The following is a 22,141-nucleotide window of genomic DNA, read 5'->3' as shown; positions in this document are numbered from 1 at the left end:
TCTCGGATTTTACTTTTCCTTTTCTCTAATATCCAGTATACCATGTAATGTGTGTCTGTGCTCCCCGTGCAGATTACTAGGGCTGTTTATTTAGCAGTCTTGTGCTTACACTCCCTCTCCATTCTGATTCTTTTCCTCCCGCCGGTGAGCTGGGGTTGGGGGAGCGCTTGAGTCCCACTGGGTCACTGCTTTGTATCTTACCCTTTTCATGAGATGCTGAGTTCTCACAGATGTAGATGTAGCCTTTCTGTTGTACTGTATCTTCTGGTCTCTCTTTTATGAATAGTTGTATATGCTGCATTTTCAAAATTTATACAGTTGTTTTGGGAGGAGATTTCCAATCTTCGCCATCTTGAGAAATCCTTCTGTCTGGCTGCTTTTAATACTGTCTCCTTGTCCTTTATCTTTTCCATTTTATTTATTTTATGTCTTGGTGTTGTTCTCCTTGGGTCCCTTGTGTTGGGTGATCTGTGGACATCCATGGCCTGAGAGACTATTTCCTTCCCCAGATTGGGGACGTTTTCAGCAATTATTTCTTCAAAGATGCTTTCTATCCCTTTTTCTCTCTCTTCTTCCTGTACCCCTATAATGCGAATATTGTTCTGTTTGTATTAATCACACAGTTTTCTTGATATTCTTTCATTCCTTGAGATCCTTTTTTCTCTCTCTGCATCAGCATCTTTGTATTCCTGTTCTCTAATTTCTATTCCATTTACCGTCTCCTCTACCTCATCTAATCTGCTTTTAAATACCTACAATGTTGGTTTCATTTCAGCTACTTTATTTTTTAAGGTGTCTATCTTCCTCCTGAATTTGTCCCTTAGGTCATGAATGTTTTTCTGTAGCTCCATTAGCATGCTTATGACTTTTATTTTGAATTCTTTTTCAGGAATTTTGGTGATTTCAGTCTCATAGAGTCCTCATTTTGGTGTTTGAGGAATTTTGGATTGAACAAGGTTCTTCTGCCTTTTCATAGCCCTGGAGTGATCAGAGTGGTCTCAGGCTAGTTGTGTAAGTGTCAGCTGGGAGGACAAAGTCCCTGCCTGCTTCCCAGTCACAGTGCTTGTCTCCACTCTCTGTGCGGGTTAACTACATGCAGGGAGTGGCCTCTGGGTAATCCCCTAAACTGCAGTGCACATGGTGGCCCTCAGGATGTCCTGCAGCAATGGCGGGGGTTGTAGGCCTGTTGCGCAGGTTCTGCCACAAGGAATAAGCCGTTTTGTGCTTTCTGGTCACAGTGCCTGTCTTCACTGCCTTTGCCAATTAACCGCATGCAGGGAGAAGCCTCTGTGTTAAACTGGGTAGTTGCTGTAGGCGGGGCTGCCATCCAGGCTGGTCTGCAGCATTTGCAGGGACAGCATGTTTGCGCATAGGTGCCAGTGGGGAAGAAAGAGCAGCGGGCTGCTTTGCCAACCAAGGGAATAGGGCACTTGAAGCTCCTGAAAGTTCCCAACCTTCTGGGCTGAGTGTGCCGGGGCTATTTTGTCCATCTGTTCTTTCTCCTAAACCCTTGCCGCTTTAGCAGCCTTCTGACTGTTGAGAAATCTTTTAAAGTGCCTGCTTTCCTTCTTTCCCAGGATATCCGGTGTTGGAGCCTGTTCACAGTCTTAGTCTCTGACTTCGGTTTTCAGCCCATCTAATCTCCAGAGAACCATGCAATGTGGGTCTGTGCTCCCAGGGTAGATTTGTAGGGCTAGGTATTTAGCAGTCCTGTGCTTCCACTCCCTCCCTGCTCTGATTCTTTTCCTCCTGCACATGAGCTGGGGTTGGGGGAGTGCTCGGGTCCCACCAGGTCACAGTTCTTTACTTTACCCTTTTCCATGAGGTGTTCACTTCTCCCAAATGTAGACTAGCTGGTGTACTCTTACTTCTGGTCATTCTTTTAGGAATCGTTGTATTTGCTGTATTTTCAAAAATATATGTGGTTTTGGGAGGAGATTTCTGCCACAGTTCTCACATCGCCATCTTTTCTCTCCTTGTATTTCTTCTTTTGTTTAATAATTTCCTGATATATGTGTTTCTCTCTCTTTATTTTTCAGTCTTCAACTTTTATTTTGTTATAATGTCTTTTTAAAAATTCCCAGGTTTTTTTTTTGCCCTGACTTAGAGTGGATTAGTTTAATTTTTCTTTCATCCTAATTTTGCATCTGCATTTGTTGGGAAGTTACACAGTTTCTATTCCATCTTTTTTTAATTGGTTCCTCAAGTCTAAAGTTAATCAGGAGCTTTGTTCTAGTCCCAGTTAACACAAAAAGTCATTTTAATGTTGATCATTTCCTAAATATTTTAGTTCCTAATGGTTTTACAATCCCCAAATTAATATTTTTTTAACAGGTTGACCAAACTATTTATACTTTATTTTGCTCACCATTGCTTCTTAAAGTTTGTTTTTCCCTTTGTGGACTCTGTTCTCTCATCTATATTTAAAACGTACTTATAATTTACTTCATATTATTTCTAGTTCTTCAGGTGCTAATTCTTCCACTAGTTAGCTGTGCTGGGTCTCATTGGTTATTTTCTTTGCCTGGTTTCTAATTCTTTAATTGCTATTTCAAAATTTTTATTGTGAGTTCACATTCATGGAGGCTGCTTTTTGCTATGGAAATCTCATCTGTTCTGGTTTTTCAAAGCATCCCTGCAGAGTATTCTGCATAAATGCTGGGGCACTGTAGGTTTCAGTGATGTACACCTTGGAACTCCTGTGTGTGGTACAGACCTAGGGTTTCGCTTTCTTGAAGATGACCTCGCAGTGCCCACCCACCCCTGGGCAAGCCTACCTGCTGTCTCCACAGACATTTTTCATTGTTATTTTCATAATAATTGCACTTCTTTGTATTTCTGCACTTTATTCAGGAATTCAGACTTCATCCAGCCCCCCATTGCCCACAGCAAGCTCAAGGCCTTCTCTAATGTTCTAAGGAGGGTGTTGACACTCAGCCACCCAGGGAGTGAGTTAACACCAGATCTTCATGGGCCACCATGAAGAAGTTAGCACCCATTGGCCAGTCAGATTTTGATTTCCCTTTGTATTTGACTAGACCAAAAAGACTTATGTGTGTGTTAATATTATACAACATTTATACATGTGTGCATGTGACGGGCCTGTGTCAGGTTGGTCTCCCATGTTTAAAGAAGTCAGTCTTTTGTGATGATAGGTACTCATTTTAAACTTCGATAAGTTTATTTTGATATCATTTAAAACACTTTCAGGCTTGTCAGAAGTTTCAACTAAATCTAAAAATGCCAACATATGTTTTGAAAGGACTTGAGAAGTCAATATTTTCATTATAGAACTCTTTGAAGGGAAGCTTATATATTTTATAAAATTATCAGTTTGTCTTAAGATCTAATATAGTCTTTTCAGTGTAAGAACAGCTACTTCTTTGTTCTTTGTACTATATTTGGGTTCATTCTCAAAAAAAAAGAATTTAACTTTTATTTTTGTAGAAAATAGCAGTTGTAAAATAGCCTGAGGAAACATAGGTAAGTTTACCTTTAGTGCTATTTATGGCTAGAAGGGGCAGTGATAATGAACATAAGCTGTGATATTTATTAATATATTGGTTTTTATAAATCAGTCCTTTTTTTCATAATTAGGTGGAGACAGAAAAGAAAGATGTTCTTGATTTTGGTGATTTGACTTACGGAGGCTGGAAAGCACTCCCATTAAAATTGTTAAACAAGACACACGCCACTGTGCCAATCAGACTTACTATTAATGCTGTAAGTACTAATGTGCAGTACGGAACTGCTTACAGAGCACATTGATTTGGTATTGTAGACACTGCTAGTATCATTTAGTTAATATTCCTTTTGAAAGTATTTTTGTTAAGGATTCTGTTAACAAATTTAACATTACACTGACATTATACTATTAGCCTTACTGAGATTGATTCTTATATTTCTGAACAGAATGCCATAGCCTGGCACTGCTTCACATTTTCCAAGGAATCTGCTCATGCTTCTATGAAAGCTGCTCCTTATGCCGATGTGATTGCTCAGCTGGCAGCTCCTTCTGTGATCAATCACATGATGCCTGCCAGTTATGATGGGCAGGTAAGCTGGCTGGATCAAAGAACTGGTTTAGAATTAAAGAGGAAGTTAAGTTTCCAAAGTATTTTTCTTTCGTTAAGATTTTAATCTGAATGCTGATGTAAATTTTAATTTATTTGTTTTTTTTTTCAGGATCCAGCATTTCTCATAATTTGGGTCCTTTTCCATAGTCCAAAGAAACGGATCACTTCTTCAGGTATCATGTTTGTTTTGTGGGTAATTGCTTTACTCTGTAGCTAAATAAACTACAGAGTCAAGGCTTATTTCATTTATCGGTAAATGTGAACACTTTGAGTAATTTGTCAAATATTCTCTATGGTTTTAAAAAGGGGATGGAGAGCATGCTTTTCTGGGGCAAATCTGTGGAATGGTGGATAACCCAGCAGGTACCACTGAAAACCTTTTGGGAACCTTTTGGTAATTGATTTTATCACATTTTCCAAGTGTATGTTTTTCCTCTTTCTCCTCTCTCTCCTCCACTTATTTCTGTTCCTCTTTTGAGTCCTTTAAAGAATCATCTTAAGATTTTTTATAACCTCCTGAGGGCATAGTGTTGGATCACTCATGGCATTTAGAATTAAGTAATTCTCTGGTGTCTGAACTAAAAGAATGAACTTTTATAGAGATTCTAGACTCAGCAGAAGAATTTTTGGCAAGAGTTGATATAGAAGTTGACAGCCCATACCCTACACCAGTCATCAAAAGTATTAGACTTCAAGCAAGAGCAGGAATAGCTAGGATACATGCTCCGAAAGACTTACAGGTAGCCTAAACTATCCTCATTGCCATCATCTTATGTTCAGGTTTATTTCATTCTAATTGTGATGTCATTTTTAAATGTCTTTTTTACCTCATCCTCTAGACTGTGCACTTGTTTACCAGTATGACTTCCTCAACAAAGCAGCACTTACCTTTGAAAAATGCTGGGAACATTGACGTTTACTTAGATATCAAGGTAAGAATTTGTGTCAGAGTGCTGTAACATAGTGCTCCCTGAACCGAGAGACCCTGAATACTCTCTCATATCCCAGAGATTGTGTGTTGGGTGTCATAGGGGTCACACGGAGGACTCTATGTATGATCTAAAAGCTGGTGTTACTCTATGGAACTTTCCATGCTTTATATATAAGAACCAAGTTCTAGATTAGTTCCTAAAAAATGTGTGTATTATCCTATGGCTAGATAGAATTGGAGGAGAGTGATCCACATACATAGACATTATTTCTGAGACATGTGGGTGAATGAGAGGGTATTAGTGACCTGGAATTAGGGATGGGGTGGGTGATAAAGTTTGTTGTGGAAGAGGAAGGAGAAATCCTTTCCAAGAAAATCAGACAAGGTGGCACAGTGGTGGACAAGAAGGAAGGGAGATAACCTATCATTGTAGATAGAAAGGCACAAAAGACAAGGAGAGGAACTGAGTACAAGTCATATTTGCATAGGTTGGCAATTAGTAATAATTCTATGAATATTTAGATCCCAGATCAAGAAAATCACTTTTCAGTGGATCCAGAGAATCTATTCCTTAAACCTGGAGAAGAACATGAAGTTATAGTTTCATTTACTCCAAAGGATCCCAGAACCTATGAGGAAAGGTAATATAAAATTCTTTATAATGATATGTTTTCACTCACCTCTCAAAACAGTCAACTATTTAGACATGGTTCAGTCAGCCTGAGTGATAGGGCATGTGTGCTCCTCATTGACTCATTGTCAGTTTCTGACTGACTCATTGTCAGTTTCTCTTCTTTTTGTTTACTAAGAATTTCCCTTTAAACCAACTGACTAGAAATTGAGAAATCACTATTTTCAAGTATATTCTGACAAAAGTAAATAAGAAATTGTGAATCTTGATGTTTCTCTTTAACTTTCCCTCCAAGAACACCAACAGTTGACCTTGTCTGTTTCAGTTTAAGATAATTCTCCCTACCCCTTCTCTACACCTGTGACTTTTGGCATCCAAATCATAAGTGAGTATCTCCTTACAATGGTCACAGCACCATTGTCATTAGTACTTAAACTTGCTTGGTAATCCTAGCTTCAAAGCACGCTGTCCTGAGACATATGTGGCCTGTCCCCTGCCAGGGCTACTCTGACCTTATCAGGGAATAGCTGGCCTGCACACTTGTGAATACTCATGCCTGGAGGGCTGGCCCTCATTTCACTGGCTTAGTCCTTATCTGGAAAGCTTTCTAAACCCTTCCCAAGGTCCTCATAGTGGTGTTCAGTAGTGTTCCTGGATCCTGTGAACTTCTCTCCCACGGTGGTGTAGGTGGGATTGTGACAGTTTCTTTCCTTGTCTGTAGTATTCTCTTTAAGTTCTAAGGGAGGGAATGTCATTATTCCTAAACATCCAGCTCAGTCACTTGGACAAAGGAAGAAGCGTGTAGGAAATAGTTACCAAAAGAATTGAATTCTGAACATTCAACTTTAATGGTTTTCTTTATTAGGATCTTGAAAATATTTGTGCAGCCATTTGGACCTCAATATGAAGTAGTATTAAAAGGTGAAGTAGTTTCCTCAGGAAATAAACCTCTTATAACCGGATCTTGCTGCTCAGATATTCCATCAATTTTGTCCAACAAGCAATTTCTGGCTTGGGGAGGTGTCCCTCTTGGTAGAACACAGTAAGTATGCAATAGCAGCCCCTAAGTGCTAAGATTTTGCTGTCATCACCTCATGTTCTCTGCTGTGTTAATTATGACTACGTTAATGTTTTTAGAATTGAGATAAAGCTATCTTGTATTCCTTAATCTACTTATCATTAATTCAAATATTTTAATTAAAATTTTCACCTTTTCTTAAAATGCAATCCAAAACAAAAAGAGAGAAGAGGATTCAATTTTCTTTAGTTCTCTGGTGAGTTCTCTGCTGATTACCAAATTTAGGCAATTTAAAGTATCTTTGTACTTTCTCTGGAAAGCACTATGGAAAGGTAGGAAGAAAAGATAATCAGAGACATTGCATTCTGTTCAAGGAGCTTACAGACTAGTTGTTGGTAAATACTATATATGGTTAGTAAAGAGTACAGGGGATCTCTAATAGAGCAAATATATTGTGTCATAGTTTAATATGAATTTTATCTCTGATCTTATTTTTATATTTGACTGCCTTATGGGTAACTGAGTTAATAAAATTAATTGGCATAAAATACATAGGATAGTACTACTTTTTTCCTTTCATGAGCTTGGCAGCATAGCTAAATTTTTTTACCAACACTTGTAATCAACAATCTTAGTAGTTATTAAACCCAAATGGTAACTTTTTCGTATTTTACACTTTTATGTTTGTCCTGAATGTTTTGCCCATACATTTCTGTGGTACCTGAGAAATATGAATCTTCCAGCTAAATCTCTACCACTTGTGTGAAAAAAATACTTCTTTAAAATTTTAGTCTTGTCCATGCCAGTAGAATCTGATTGAGCTTCTCTACCCTAGAGTTCGTAAATCTGCTTACTCATCTCTGTACTCATCTGTGCCTTGTCTTGATCCAAAAGCAGCTTTCAGAAGACACAGTAAGAGCAAAACAACTGGGGACTGATGCGTGGGAGAGACTGTTTCACAGTCATCATGCCCATGAAGGTTCACTTGGAGACCTTGTAACTTGCCTTGAGGAGGGTCTTGGGCTTGGTTCAGAGGTTGAGAACAAACCAGTGAGTGTGTGACAGGGTACAGCAGGCTCTGCTACAGACCCAAGAGAGCTGTTCTTCCTGGGGGTCCTTTTAAAGAGAAGTCCATAGAATATAGTGAGTCCCAAAGAAAACCACCTTATAGTAAATACACGTGGAATGCCCTCCTTTGAGGTGTTTCTAGGCCCCCGGCAAAGGCGTCCCTGGGTAGTCTGAGAGCTTTGGTACCTAGAGGAATGGTGGGCTGCATGTTCTGTATGCAGCTCTAGGTAAAGGCTTCTCCCAGCTGTCCTTTGGAAAATTCCTGAGTGGCAGTGAATGAGAGGTATTACTCCCTCTTCAGTGGACTCGTAGGTTGTTGGATATGTGTGTCATAAGCTTTTGGCAACCAATTAAGATAGAATCAGGGTTGGCACAAATGTTAAAGGTAAGGCTGAACAAGGACATTTGCCCACATAAGCAGGTTTTACCTGTTCTCTACAGTTGAACCTGAACAGTGTCTGTCTGCCAAAATTTTCCTCAAAACATGAATTTGTGGTCTGTTCTAATACATGCACAAACAGTTCTTTGAAGCCTTTATGTTCTGTGCTGTGGAAGACAGCCAGATTAGTTTAGCTGTTCAGCTCAGCCATCAATGTCTTAAGTAAAAAGGAAGGGATATTAATACACAGAAATCTATTGTATTCCTGTATAATAATAATGAACTACCACAAAGCAAAATCAGGAAAACAACTCCATTTAAAATTTCATCAAAAATAATAAAATACCTCAGAATAAACCTAACCAAGAATGTGAAAGACCTATACCCTGAATACTGCAAGTCGCTTATGAGAGAAATTAAAGAAGACACTAATAAATGGAAATACATCCCATGCTCATGGATAGGAAGAATTAATATTGTCAAAATGGCCATCCTGCCTAAAGCAATTCAATGCAATCCCTATCAAAATACCATCAGCATTCTTCAGTAAACTAAAACAAATAGTACAAGAATTCATATGGAACCACAAAAGACCCTGAATAGCCAAAGCCATTCTGAGAAGGAAGAACAAAGCTGGGGGGATTACACTCCCTAACTACAAGCTCTACTACAAACCCACAGTAACCAAAACAATTTGGTACTGGCATAAAAATAGACCTATAGATAAGTGGAACAGACTAGAGAGCCCAGATATAAACCCACACCATATAAAGCAAATTAATATACAATAAAGGAGCCATTACTATACAGTGGAGAAATGACAGCTTCTTTGACAAATGGGTTGGCAAAACTGGATAACTACATGTAAGAGATCATTGTCTAACTCCATACACAAAAGTAAACTTGAAATGGATCAAAGACCTGAATGTAAGTCATGAAACATGAAACTCATAGAAAACATATGCAAAAATCTCTTGAATGTAAACATGAGCAACTTTTTCCTGAACACATCTCCTTGGGCAAGGGAAACAAAAGCAAAAATGAATGATTGGGATTGTATCAAACTAAAAAGCTTCTGTACAGCAGAGGACACCATCAGCAGAACAAAAAGGCATCCTACAGTATGGAATAATGTGTTTATAAACAACTTGCCCAATAAGGGGTTGTCCAAATATATAAATATATAAAGAGCTCACATGCCTCAACAACCAAAAAACAAATAACCCAATTAAAAAATGGGCAAAGGATCTGAACAAACACTTCTCCAAAGAAGAAATTCAGATGGCCAACAGGTACATGAAAAGATGCTCCACATCACTAATTATCAGAGAAATGCAAATTAAAACCACAATGAGATAACACCTCACACCAGTTAGACTGGAAACATCAAAAAGACTAGGGACAACAAATGCTAGTGAGAGTGCAAAGGGGGACTCTCATACACTGTTAGTGGGAGTGGAAATTATTTCAGACATTGTGGAAAGCAATGTGGAGATTCCTCAAAAGACTAAAAATAGAAATACTATTTGACCCAGGAATTCCCTTCTAGGAATTTACCCGAAGAAAACAAGGTCCCTGATTCAAAAAGACATATGCACCCTTATGTTTATTGCAGCACTATTTACAATAGCCAAGAAATGGAAGCAACCTAAGTGTCCATCAGTAGATGAATGAATAAAGAAGATGTGGTACATATACACAATGGAATACTATTCAGCCATAAGAAGAAAACAAATCCTCCCATTTGCAACAACATGGATGGAGCTAGAGCGTATTATGCTCAGTGAAATAAGCCAGGCGGAGAAAGACAAATACCAAATGATTTCACTCATTTATGGAGTTTAAACAAAGCAAAACTGAAGGAACCAAAAAGCAGCAGACTGACAGACTCCAAGAAGGGACTAGAGGTTACCAAAGGGAAGCAGATAGAGAGGGTAGGTGGGGAAGGAGGGAGAAGGGGATTAAGGGGCATTATAATTAGCACTCACAATACAGGTAGGTCTTGGGGAAGACAGTATAGCACAGAGAAGACAAGTAGTGACTGTAGCATTTTACTATGCTGTAGCATTTTGCTATGACTGCAATGGGGTGGGGTGGACTTGGTAATATGTGTGAATGTCGAAGCCACCGTGTTGCTCATGTTAAACCTTCATAAGATTGTATATCAATCATACTTTAATTTTTAAAAAACTGGAATGAGTATGCCCTTGCCATCATGGTTTTTATTAAGGTACAGACTCTAGAAATTACTGAGTGTCCTGTTGATACACAGTTTACCCTACACCTGATGTTGCTCATTAAGTCAAAAGCAGAAGAGAGGTCACTAAGAGACATCATCATCCTGGTGCTGTTTCTGACTATTGCCCTCCTTGTGATAAGATTTGTAACAAATGAGCAGTGTGGTAGAGATGTCTACTCTTAAAATACAGCTGCTACTCAGATGCCATGCAATCCTGAAATCTCACTTATATCTCATCTAAAACAAAATTATCATGTGCTGAAGTTTTTTGAATGTCAACAATTACATTAGTTAGGTTGAAAATTAGGGCATTATCTTGTGTCTGCTTTTGGACTTGTCAGTGGTATTTTTTCCCCAGCCATTTCCTGAGTGTTCAGTCTTTTATTTATTGACTTCACGTCCTCATCGAACTTCCTTTAAACTAACAGATGTATATGTAAGCTCCATGCCAGTGCAGCGAATTTACCTGGCCTGTCAGGTCCCATGTGGACCGGAGTGGTTAGATGGCTTCCCTAAGCCTAGGGGAGCTTGCCAGTCCTGGGACAAAAGCTGTGCCTTAGTCTGTTGGCCACATGATTGTTAAAAGTGGGCTTCTGAAGTAACACTTCCCAAGCAGTAAGCAGATATTAAACATGTTACTGTAAGTATTCAGCAAGGCACCTAACTAAAATAAGTTTCTTTAGTTTTTCTCACCCCCATCTTGGTGCCCTGCAAACAATAGTAATTGTTCCTATCACATAACTCCTTTGACTCCTGCATAAGGATGTGGCAGCAGAGTTCATGATAAAGAGGTGCCCAGTCTGCTTAGAAATGAATCTTCCTATTCTCTTTCCCAATTGAGAGCTCCTAGGAAGCAGACAGAGGCTGTGTCGGATGGGGGCTAGGAGAGGCCATGGAAATGGGTGGGGTATGGGGAGTGTGTGATGATACCTGCCAGGTGCTCTTCAAAATGGACTCACCTGCTCCACGCCCCCATCCTTTGTAGAAGGAGGTGCTTGTTGCAAAGGGAGATTTGAAGTGAGGTCTTCTTCCAGAGTATGGAGGAAAAATTAATATATAATTTGCAGTGGGGGGGTGTAGTAGTCTCCTTGAGTTAATGTTTTTTGCCTCAGTTCCAGATAGGAAGGATAATAAAGTTTTGTTTTCTAAATGTAAAGTAGTACAAAGTGGTATTTCATTCTAACTTGATATGTGCTGAAGTTCAGAATTGTTTCATTTATTTATTCATTTATTCTAGTTTGTCATAAGTCTGCTTATATAATTTGCTTATATAATTTGATTAGGATTTTAGTATTTTTCTCTTACTAATTTATGTGGACTCTTTATATAAAGATGTTAACCCTCTTTATTTTGTGTAGTTTTTTACTTGTTAAGGTATCATTGATATACAATTTATGCTCAGGTTTCACAAGAGCAACATTGTGGTTACTACATTCCTCCCTATTATCAAGTTACCACCACATACCCCATTACAGTCGGTGTCAATAAGCAAACTAAGATGCTATAGAGTCACTACTTGTCTTCTCTGTGCTATACTTCCTTCCCCTTGCCCACCGTCTATTATTTGAGCTAATCATAATGCCCGTTAATCCCCTTATCCCTCCCTTCCAACCCATCCTCCCCAGTCTCTTTCCCTTTCTTGGGTTAGTACATTCTTGGGTTCTGTAAGCAGGCTGCTGTTCTGTTCCTTCAGTTTTTTATTTCTTCTTATACTTCACAGATGAGTGAAATCATTTGGTACTTGTCTTTCTCTGCCTGGCTTATTCACTGAGCATAATACCCTCTAACCCATCCATGCTGTTGCAAACGGTAGGATATGCTTTCTTCTGTGGCTGAATCTACTCTATTCTGTATATGTACCACATCTTCTTTATCCATTTATCTGTAGATAGACACTTAGGTTGCTTCCATTTCTTTCCTATTGTAAATAGTGCTGCAATAAACATAGGGGTGCATATGTCTTTTTGAATCTGGGATCTTGTTTTCTTAGGGTAAATTCCTAGGAGTTGAATTCCTGGGTCAAGTGGTATTTCTCTTTCTAGTTTTTTGAGGAACCTGCAAACTCCTTCATGCAATTGTTGAACTAATACCATCCCACCAGCAGTGTAGGAGGGTCCCCTTCTCCATATCCTCGCCAACATTTGTTGTTCCGACTCTTTTCACTGTTGGCCATCCTAACAGATATGAGGTGATATCTCATTGTGGTTTTATTTTTTTTATTTTTTTTATCTTTTGGTATCATTAATCTACAATTACATGAGGAACATTATGTTTACTAGACTCCCCCCATCACCAAGTCCCCCCCACAAGCCCCATTACAGTCACTGTCCATCAGCATAGTAAGATGCTGTAGAATCACTACTTCTCTGTGTTGCACAGCCCTCCCATGCCCCCCACGCACTATACATGCTAATCATAATGCCCCCTTTCTTTCCCCCCTGCCCCCTTATCCCTCCCATCCCACCCACCCATCCTCCTGAGTCCCTTTCCCTTTGGTAACTGTTAGTCCATTCTTGGGTTCTGTGATTCTGCTGCTGTTTTGCTCCTTCAGTTTTTTCTTTGTTCTTATACTCCACATATGAGTGAAATCATTTGGTACTTGTCCTTCTCCGCCTGGCTTATTTCACCGACCATAATACCCTCTAGTTCCATCCATGGTGTTGCAAATGGTAGGATTTGTTTTCTTCTCATGGCTGAATAATATACCATTGTGTATATGTACCACATCTTCTTCATTAATTCATCTACTGATGGACATTTAGGTTGCTTCCATTTCTTGGCTATTGTAAATAGTGCTGCAATAAACATAGGGGTGCATATGTCTTTTTAAAACTGGGCTGCTGCATTCTCAGGTAAATTCCTAGAAGTGGAATTCCTGGGTCAAATGGTATTTGTATTTTGAGCTTTTTGAGGAACCTCCATACTGCTTTTCACAATGGTTGAACTGATTTACATTCCCACCAGCAGTGTAGGAGGGTTCCTCTTTCTCCACAACCTCACCAACATTTGTTGTTGTTTGTCTTTCGGATGGTGGCAATCCTTCCTGGTGTGAGGTTATACCTCATTCTGTTTTATTCTTACTTACTTACTTACTTACTTATTTATTCACTCATTCATTTTGTTATCATTAATCTACAATTTCATGAAGAACATTATGTTTACTAGGCTCCCCCCTTCACCAAGTCCCCCCCCCACACACACCATTACAGTCATTGTCCATCAGCATAGTAAAATGCTGTAGAATCACTACTTGTCTTCTCTGTGTTGCACAGCCCTCCCCATGCCCCCCGCACATTATACATGCAAATCGTACTGCCCTCTTTCTTTTTCCTTGCCCTTATCCCTCCCTTCCCACCCATCCTCCCCAATCCCTTTCCCTTTGGTATCTGTTAGTCCATTCTTGGGTTCTATGATTCTGCTGCTGTTTTGTTACTTCAGTTTTTCTTTGTTCTTATACTCCACATATGAGTGAAATCATTTGGTACATTGTGGTTTTAATTTGCATTTCTCTGATGACTAGTGATGTGGAGCATCTTTTCATGTGTCTGTTGGCCATCTGAATTTCTTCTTTGGATAACTGTCTGTTCAGCTCCTCTGCCCATTTTTTAATTGGATTATTTGCTTTTTGTTTTTTGAGGTGCATGAGCTCCTTATATATTTTGTATGTCAACCCTTTATCGGATCTCTCATTTATGAATATATTCTCCCATACTGTACGATGCCTTTTTGTTCTATTAGTGGTATACTTTGCTGTACAGAAGGTTTTCAGCTTGATATACTTCCACTTGTTCATTTTTGCTTTTGTTTGCCTTACCCGGGGAGATACATTCATCATGAAGAAGTCACTCGTGTTTATGTCCAAGAGATTTTTGCCTATGTTTTTTCTTAACAGTTTTATGGCTTCATGACTTACATTCAGGTCTTTGATCCATTTCGAATTTACGTTTGTGTATGGGGTTAGACAGTGATCCAGTTTCATTCTCTTACATGTAGCTGTCCAGTTTTGCCAACACCAGCTGTTGAAAAGGATGTCATTTCCCCATTGCATGTCCATGGGTCCTTTATCATATATTCATTGACCGTATATGTTTGGGTTAATATCTGGACTCTCTATTCTGTTCCAGTGGTCTGTGGCTCTGTTCTTCTGCTAGTACCAAATTATCTTGATTACTGTGGCTTTGTAGTAGAGCTTGAAGTTGGGAAGTGATATGCCCCTTGCTTTATTCTTCCTTCTCAGGATTGCTTTGTCTATTCAGGGTCTTTTGTGGTTCCATATGAATTTTAAAACTATTTGTTCCAGTTCGTTGAAGAACATTGTTGGTATTTTGATAGGCATTGCCTTGAATCTGTAGATTGCTTTAGGCAGGAAGGGCATTTTGACAATATTTATTCTTCCTAGCCAAGGGCATAGAATAAGTTTCCATTTGTTAGTGCCCTCTTTAATTTCTCTTAAGAGTGTCTTGTAGTTTTCAGGATATAGGTCTTTTACTTCCTTGATTAGGTTTATTCCTAAGTATTTTATTCTTTTTGATGCAATTGTGAATGAAATTGTTTTCCTGATTCCTCTTTCTGTTAGTTCATCGTTAATGTATAGGAATGCAACAGATTTCTGTGTATTAATTTTGTATCCTGCAACTTTGCTGAATTCAGATATTAGTTCTACTAGTTTTGGAGTGGAGTCTTTAGGGTTTTTTATGTACAATATCATGTCATCTGAATATAGTGACAGTTTAACTTCTTCTTTACCAATGTGGATTCCTTGTATTTCTTTGTTTTGTCTGATTGCCGTGGCTAGGACCTCCAGTACTATGTTGAATAACAGTGGGGAGAGTGGGCATCCCTGTCTTGTTCCCAATCTCAGAGGGAAAGCTTTCAGCTTCTCACTGTTCAGTATGATGTTGGCTGTGGGTTTATCATATATGGCCTTTATTATGTTGAGGTACTTGCCCTCTGTACCCATTTTGTTGAGAGTTTTTATCATGAGTGGATGTTGAATTTTGTCGAATGCTTTTTCAGTATCTATGGAAATGATCATGTGGTTTCTGTCCTTCTTTTTGTTGATGTGGTGGATGATGTTGATGGATTTTCGAATGTTGTGCCATCCTTGCATCCCTGCGATGCGTCCCACTTGGTCATGGTGTATGATCCTCTTGTATTTTTGAATTCGGTTTGCTAATATTTTGTTGAGTATTTTTACATCTGTGTTCATCAGGGATATTGGTCTGTAATTTTCTTTTTTTGGTGGGGTCTTTGCCTGGTTTTGGTATTAGAGTGATGCTGGCTTCATAGAAAGAGTTTGGAAGTATTCCCTCCTCTTCTATTTTTTGGAAAACTTTAAGGAGAATGGGTATTATGTCTTTCTATATGTCTGATAAAATTCAGCAGTGAATCCATCTGGCCCAGGAGTTTTGTTCTTGGGTAGTTCTTTGATACCGATTCAATTTCTTTGCTGATAATTGGTCTGTGTAGATTCTCTGTTTCTTCTTTCATCAGTCTTGGAAGGTTCTATTTTTCTAGGAAGTTGTCCATTTCTTCTAGATTATCCAGCTTGTTAACATATAGATTTTCATAGTGTTCTCTAATAATATTTTGTATTTCTGTGGGGTCCATCGTAATATTTCCTTTCTCGTTTCTGATTCTGTTGATGTGAGTAGATTCCCTTTTTCTCCTAATAAGTCTGGCTAGGTGCTTAACTATTTTGTTTATTTTTTCTAAGTACCAGCTCTTGGTTTCATAGATTTTTTTCTGTTGTTTTTTTTGTTCTCTATTTTTTTTATTTCTTCCCTGATCTTTATTATGTCCCTCCTTCTGCTAACTTTGGGCCTCGTTTGTTCTTCTTTTTCCAGTTTCAATATTTGTGACTTTAAACTATTCCATTTAGGATTGTTCTTCCTTCTTTAAGTAGGCCTGGATTGGTATATATTTTCCTCTTAGAACTGCCTTCGCTGCATCCCACAGAAGTTGGGGCTTTATGCTGTCGGTGTCATTTGTCTCCATATATTACTTGATTTCTGTTTTAATTTGGTCATAGATTGATTGATTATTTAGAAGCATTTTGTTAGGCCTCCATGTGTTTGTGAGCCTTTTTGTTTTCCTTGTACAATTTATTTCTAGTTTTATGCCTTTGTGGTCTGAGAAGTTGTTTGGTAGAATTTCAATCTTTTTGAATTTCCTGAGGCTCTTTTTGTGGCCTTGTATGTGGTCTATTCTGGAAAATGTTGTATTCTGCTGCTTTTGGGTGTAGAGTTCTGTAGTCCATCTGTTCTAGTGTGTTGTTCAATGCCTCTCTGTCCTTACTTATTTTCTGTCTGATGGGTCTGTCCATTGGAGTGAGTTGTGTGTTGAAGTCTAGAACGAATGTATTGCATTCCATTTCCTCCTTTAATTCTGTTAGTATTTGTTTCACATATGTTGGTGCTCCTGTATTAGGTTCATGTATATTTATAATGGTTATATCCTCTTGTTGGACTGACACCTTTGTCATTATGTAATGTTCTTCTTTATCTCTTGTGACTTTCTTTGTTTTGAAATCTATTTTGTCTGATACAAGTACTGCAAGACCTGCTTTTTTCTCCTTACAGTTTGCATGAAATATCTTTTTCCATCCCTTGACTTTTAGTCTGTTTATGTCTTTGGGTTTAATGTGAGTCTGTTATAAGCAGCATATGGATGGGTCCTGCTTTTTCATCCATTCTGTTCCTCTGAGTCTTTTGATTGGTGCATTCCATCCGTTTACATTTAGGGTGATTATTGAAAGATATGTACTTATTGCCATTGCAGGCTGAAGACTTATGGTTACCAAGGGTTCAGGGGTAGCTTCTTTACTATCTAGCCGTAAATTAACTCTCTTATTAAGGTAGTATAATCACAGTCTGATGATTCTTTTTTTTTCTCACTTCTTATTCCTCCTCCAGCATTCTTTTTATTCTGTACTCTTTTGTGTTTCCTTTGATTGCTTTTGTGAGTAGTTGATTTTATTTGTTGCTTTTAGTTAGTATTTGGTCGGTCTGCTTACTTTGCTGTGATTTTATTTTCTCTGCTGACATGTATGTAGCTTTAGGAGTGCTTCCATCTAGAGCAGTCCCTTTAAAATATCCTGTAGAGGTGATTTGTGGGAGGCAAATTCTCTCAACTTTTGTTTTTCTGGAATTATTTAATCCCTCCTTCATATTTAAGTGCTATTCATTTATTTATTGCATTAAATATATCATTTTCATTGCATTAAATATATCATATTCATTGCATTAAATATATCATGCCATTCTCTTCTGGCCTGTAAGGTTTCTGTTGAGAAGTCTGATGATAGCCTGATGGGTTTTCCTTTGTAGGCGACCTTTTTTCTCTCTCTGGCTGCCTTTAATACTCTGTCCTTGTCTTCGATCTTTGCCATTTTAATTATTGTACTTCTTGGTGTTGTCCTCCTTGGGTCACTTGTGTTGGGAGTTCTGTGGGCCTCTGTGGTCGGAGAAACTATTTCCTCCCCCATTTGGGGGAAGTTTTCAGTAATTATTTCTTCAAAGACACTTTCTATCTCTTTTTCTCTCTCTTGTTCTTCTGGTACTCCTATAATGCAAATATTGTTCCGTTTGGATTGGTCACATAGTTCTCTTAATATTCTTTCATTCCTGGAGATCCTTTTATCTCTCTCTGCCTCAACTTCTCTGTATTCCTGTTCTCTTATTTCTATTCCATTAACAGCCTCATGCATCTCATCCTGTCTGCTCTTAAGTCCTTCCAGAGTGTTTTATTTGTCTATTCGCCCTCCCTACTTTCTCCTTTAGCTGTTGCGTATTTCTGTACATGTTCATCAGCATTGTTATGACCTTTATTTTGAATTCTTTTTCAGGAAGATTGTTTAAGTCTATCTCCACAGGCCCTCTCTCAGGTGTTGTCTGGGTAATTCTCTACTGGACCAGATTCTTCTGCCTTTTCATGGCGATAGAAGTAGCTGTAGGTAGTAGCGCGTGTGTCAGCGAGAACAAAGTCCTTTCCTGTTTGCTAGTTGCCTTGCCCTTCTCCGCTGCCTGTGTCGGTTACCTGCCCTCCTGGAGCAGCCTCCAGGTTAATCCCCTAAGCTGCCATGGGCGAGGTTGCCATCAATGTAGCCCAGAAGTGGCAGGTGCGCCAGGTGTGCTCTCCAGCTAGAGTGGCACCCCTTTGCACCTTGCCCCAGTTTCTTCTGCCTGAGCTGACCAGCTGCACAATGGCAGCAGCCTTTGTGTCTGGCCCGGGCCACTGTGCACCGGGAAGAGATTCTGGGCAGCTGCTGGCGGCACAGCTGCTCCCAGGCTGCCATGCCACCACAGTAGGCATGCGCGGCCATTCCCATGCTGCTCGGCCACCGCCATTCTCAGGCTACTGGGACATTGTGTCAGGGTTCGTGCCTGTTGAGGGAACGACTGGCAGTCTGCTTATCACCGTGAGGGGCTACAGAGCTGCAGTGCTGCCCAGAGGGTTACTGCAGCTGGAGTTCCGCAGGATTCCCAGCTGCTGGGCTGAGTGTGCCAGGATGATTCCATCCAACTATGAGGTCCCTGTCCCTTTAAGACTTTCAGGAAGCACTCGCTTTTCCTTTGTCTCAGGGGAGCTGTTTGCAGGAACCCATACACAGATTTTGCTTTTCTGTTTCTCTAATATCCAGCAGACCGTGTACTGGGTGTCTGTGCTCCCAATGCAGGTTACTAGAGCTGGTTGTTTAACAGTCCTGGGCTTTCACTCCCTCCCTGCTCCAACTCCTTACCTCCCACCAGGGAGCTGGACTTGGGGAAGTGCTCAGGTCCCGCCGGGCTGCAGCTTGTTTCTTACCCACTTTGTGAGATGCTGAGTTCTCACAGATGTAGATGTAGCCTGGCTGTTGTACTGTATCCACTGGTCTCTCTTTTAGGAATAGTTCTATTTGTTGTATTTTCATAACTGTATATGGTTTTTCGAGGAGATTTCCGCTGCCCTACTCACACCGCCATCTTGGCTTCTGCTTCCTCATTGTGGTTTTAACTTTCATTTCTCTGATGATTATCAATGTGGAGCATCTTTTCATGTGCCTGTTGGCCATCTGAATTTCTTCTTTGGAGAAGTATATGTTCAGATCCTCTGCCCATTTTTTAAACGGGTAATTTGGTTTTTGTTTGTTAAGGCAAGTGAACTCTTTTTTTTTTTTATAATGTTAATGTACAATTGCTTGAGCAACATTATGGTTACTAGACTCCCCGTATTATCAAGCCCCCCGCTACATACCCCATTACAGTCCCTGTCCATGAGCTTAGTAAGATGCTATACAATCACTACTTGTCTTCTCTGTGTTGTACTGCCTTTCCCTTGTCCCCCCCACACCCCGCTACATTATGCTAATCGTAATGCCCCTTTTTCCCACTTATCCTTCCCTTCCTACCCATCATCCCCAGTCCCTTTCCCTTTGGTAACTGTTAGTCCATTCTTAGGTTATGTGAGTCTGCTGCTGTTTTGTTCTTTCAGTTTTTCCTTCTAATACTTCACAGATAAGTGAAATCATTTGACACTTGTCTTTCTCCACCTGGTTTATTTCACTGAGGATAATACCCTCTAGCTCTATCCATGTTGTTGCAAATGGTAGGATTTGTTTTCTTCTCATGGCTGAATAATATTCCATTGTGTATATGTACCACATCTTCTTTATCCATTCATCTACTGATGGACACTTAGGTTGTTTCCATTTCTTGGCTATTGTAAATAGTGCTGCGATAAACACTGGGGTTCATATGTCTTTTTCAAACTGGGCTTCTGCATTCTTAGGGTAAATTCCTAGAAGTGGAATTCCTAGATCAGGTGGTATTTCTATTTTGAGTGTTTTGAGGAACCTCCATACTGCTTTCCACAATGGTTGAACCACTTTACATTCCCACCAGCAGTGTAGGAGGGTTCCCCTTTCTCCACATCCTTGCCAGCATTTGTTGTTGTTTGTCTTTTGGATGGTAGCCATCCTTACTGGCATGAGGTGATATCTCATTGTGGTTTTAATTTGCACTTCTCTGATGATTAGTGATGTGGAGCATCTTTTCATGTGCCTGTTGGCCATCTGAATTTCTTCTCTGGAGAAATGTCCATTCAGCTCTTCTGCCCATTTTTCATTGGCTTATTTGCTTTTTGTTTGTTGAGGTGCATGAGCTCTTTATATATTTTGGATGTCAACCCTTTATCGGATCTCTCATTTATGAATATATTCTTCTATAGTATAGGATGTCTTTTTTTTCTACTGATGTTATGTTTTGCTGTACAGAAGCTTTTTAGTTTGATATAGTCCCACTTGTTATTTTTGCTTTTGTTTCCCTTGCCTTGGGAGATATGTTCAAGAAGTTGCTCATGTTTATGTCCAGGAGATTTTTGCCTATGTTTTTTCTAAGAGTTTTATGGTTTCATGACTTACATTCAGGTCTTTGATCCACTTTGAGTTTACTTTTGTGTATGGGGTTAGACAGTAATCCAGTTTCATTCTCTTACATGTATCTGTCCAATTTTGCCAACACCAGCTGTTGAAGGGGCTGTCATTTCCCCATTGTGTATCTATGACTCCTTTATTTTATATTTATTGACCATATATGCTTGGGTTTATATCTAGGCTCTCTGTTCTATTCCACTGGTCTATGGTATCTTCTTGTGCCTGTACCAAATTGTCTTGATTACTTGGCTTTGCAGTAGAGCTTGAAGTCAGGGAGCGTAATTCCCCGTGCTTCATTCTTCCTTCTCAGGATTGGTTTGGCTTTTTGGGGTCTTTTGTCAGTCCATATGACTTTTAAAACTATTTGCTCTAGTTCATTGAAGAATGCTGTAGGTATTTTGTTAAGGATTGCATTGAATCTATAGATTCCTTTAGGCAGGATGGCCATATTGACAATATTATTTCTTCCTAGCCAAGAGCATGAGATGAATTTCCATTTATTAGTGTCCTCCTTAATTTCTCTTAAGAGTGTCTTGTAGTTTTCAGGGTATAGGTCTTTCACTTCCTTGATTAGGTTTATTCCTCGGTATTTTATTCTTTCTGATGTAATTGTGAATGTAATTGTTTCCCTGATTTCTCTTTCTTCTAGTTCATTGGTAGTATATAGGAAAACAACAGATTTTTGTGTATTAATTTTGTGTCCCACAACTTTGCTGAATTCAGATATTAAATCTAGTAGTTTTGGAGTGGATTCTTTAGGGGTTTTTATGTATAATATCATGTCATCTGCATAGAGGGATACTTTAATTTCTTCCTTGCCAATCTGGATGCCTTTTATTTATTTGTTTTATCTCATTTCCATGGCTAGGACCTATGTTGCATAAAAGTGAGGAGTGTGGGCCTCCTTGTCTTGTTCCCGATCTTAGAGGAAAAGATTTCAGCTTCTCACTGTTTAGTATGATATTGGCTGTGGGTTTGTCATATATATGGCCTTAATTATGTTGAGGTACTTGCCCTGTATACCCATTTTGTTGAGAGTTTTTATCATGAAAGGATATTTAATTTTCTCATATGCTTTTTCAGCATCTCTGGAGATGATCATGTGGTTTTTGTCCTTTTTGTTGACGTAGTTGATAATGTTGACGGATTTTCGAATGTTGTACCATCCTTGTATCCCTGGGATGAATCCCACTTGATCATGATTGATGATCTTTTTGATGTGTTTTTTAATTCAGTTTGCTAATATTTTATTGAGTATTTTTGCATCTATGTTCATCAGAGATATTGGTCTGTAATTTTCTTTTTTGTGGTGTCTTTGCCTGGGTTTGGTATAAGAGTGATGTTTGCCTCATAGAATGTGTTTGGGAGTATTCCCTCCTGTTCTACTT

At 39.2% G+C, this 22,141-nt stretch overlaps 1 protein-coding gene across 6 annotated transcripts in view; it reads left to right on the top strand.

Moving 5' to 3' along the window:
* CEP192 (centrosomal protein 192) overlaps nt 1-22,141 on the top strand; it is a 178,204-nt gene that overhangs the window by 102,496 nt on the left and 53,567 nt on the right. For all 6 annotated transcript variants that reach the window (XR_005027146.2, XR_008998291.1, XM_036897239.2 and 3 more), the window contains exons 22-28: nt 3,598-3,723; nt 3,913-4,056; nt 4,186-4,249; nt 4,677-4,816; nt 4,916-5,008; nt 5,530-5,648; nt 6,504-6,680. Coding sequence is in view for 4 of the 6 variants with exons in the window: in XM_036897239.2 (XP_036753134.2) it covers nt 3,598-3,723; nt 3,913-4,056; nt 4,186-4,249; nt 4,677-4,816; nt 4,916-5,008; nt 5,530-5,648; nt 6,504-6,680 (863 nt within the window). In the remaining 2 variants the exon portion in view is untranslated. The remainder of the gene's footprint in view (nt 1-3,597; nt 3,724-3,912; nt 4,057-4,185; nt 4,250-4,676; nt 4,817-4,915; nt 5,009-5,529; nt 5,649-6,503; nt 6,681-22,141) is intronic.

The sequence above is a fragment of the Manis pentadactyla genome, chromosome 6 (genome assembly GCF_030020395.1).
Source record: "Manis pentadactyla isolate mManPen7 chromosome 6, mManPen7.hap1, whole genome shotgun sequence".
NCBI classification, from domain to species: Eukaryota; Metazoa; Chordata; class Mammalia; order Pholidota; family Manidae; genus Manis; species Manis pentadactyla.
This window is presented reverse-complemented; position numbering and strand designations above follow the sequence as displayed.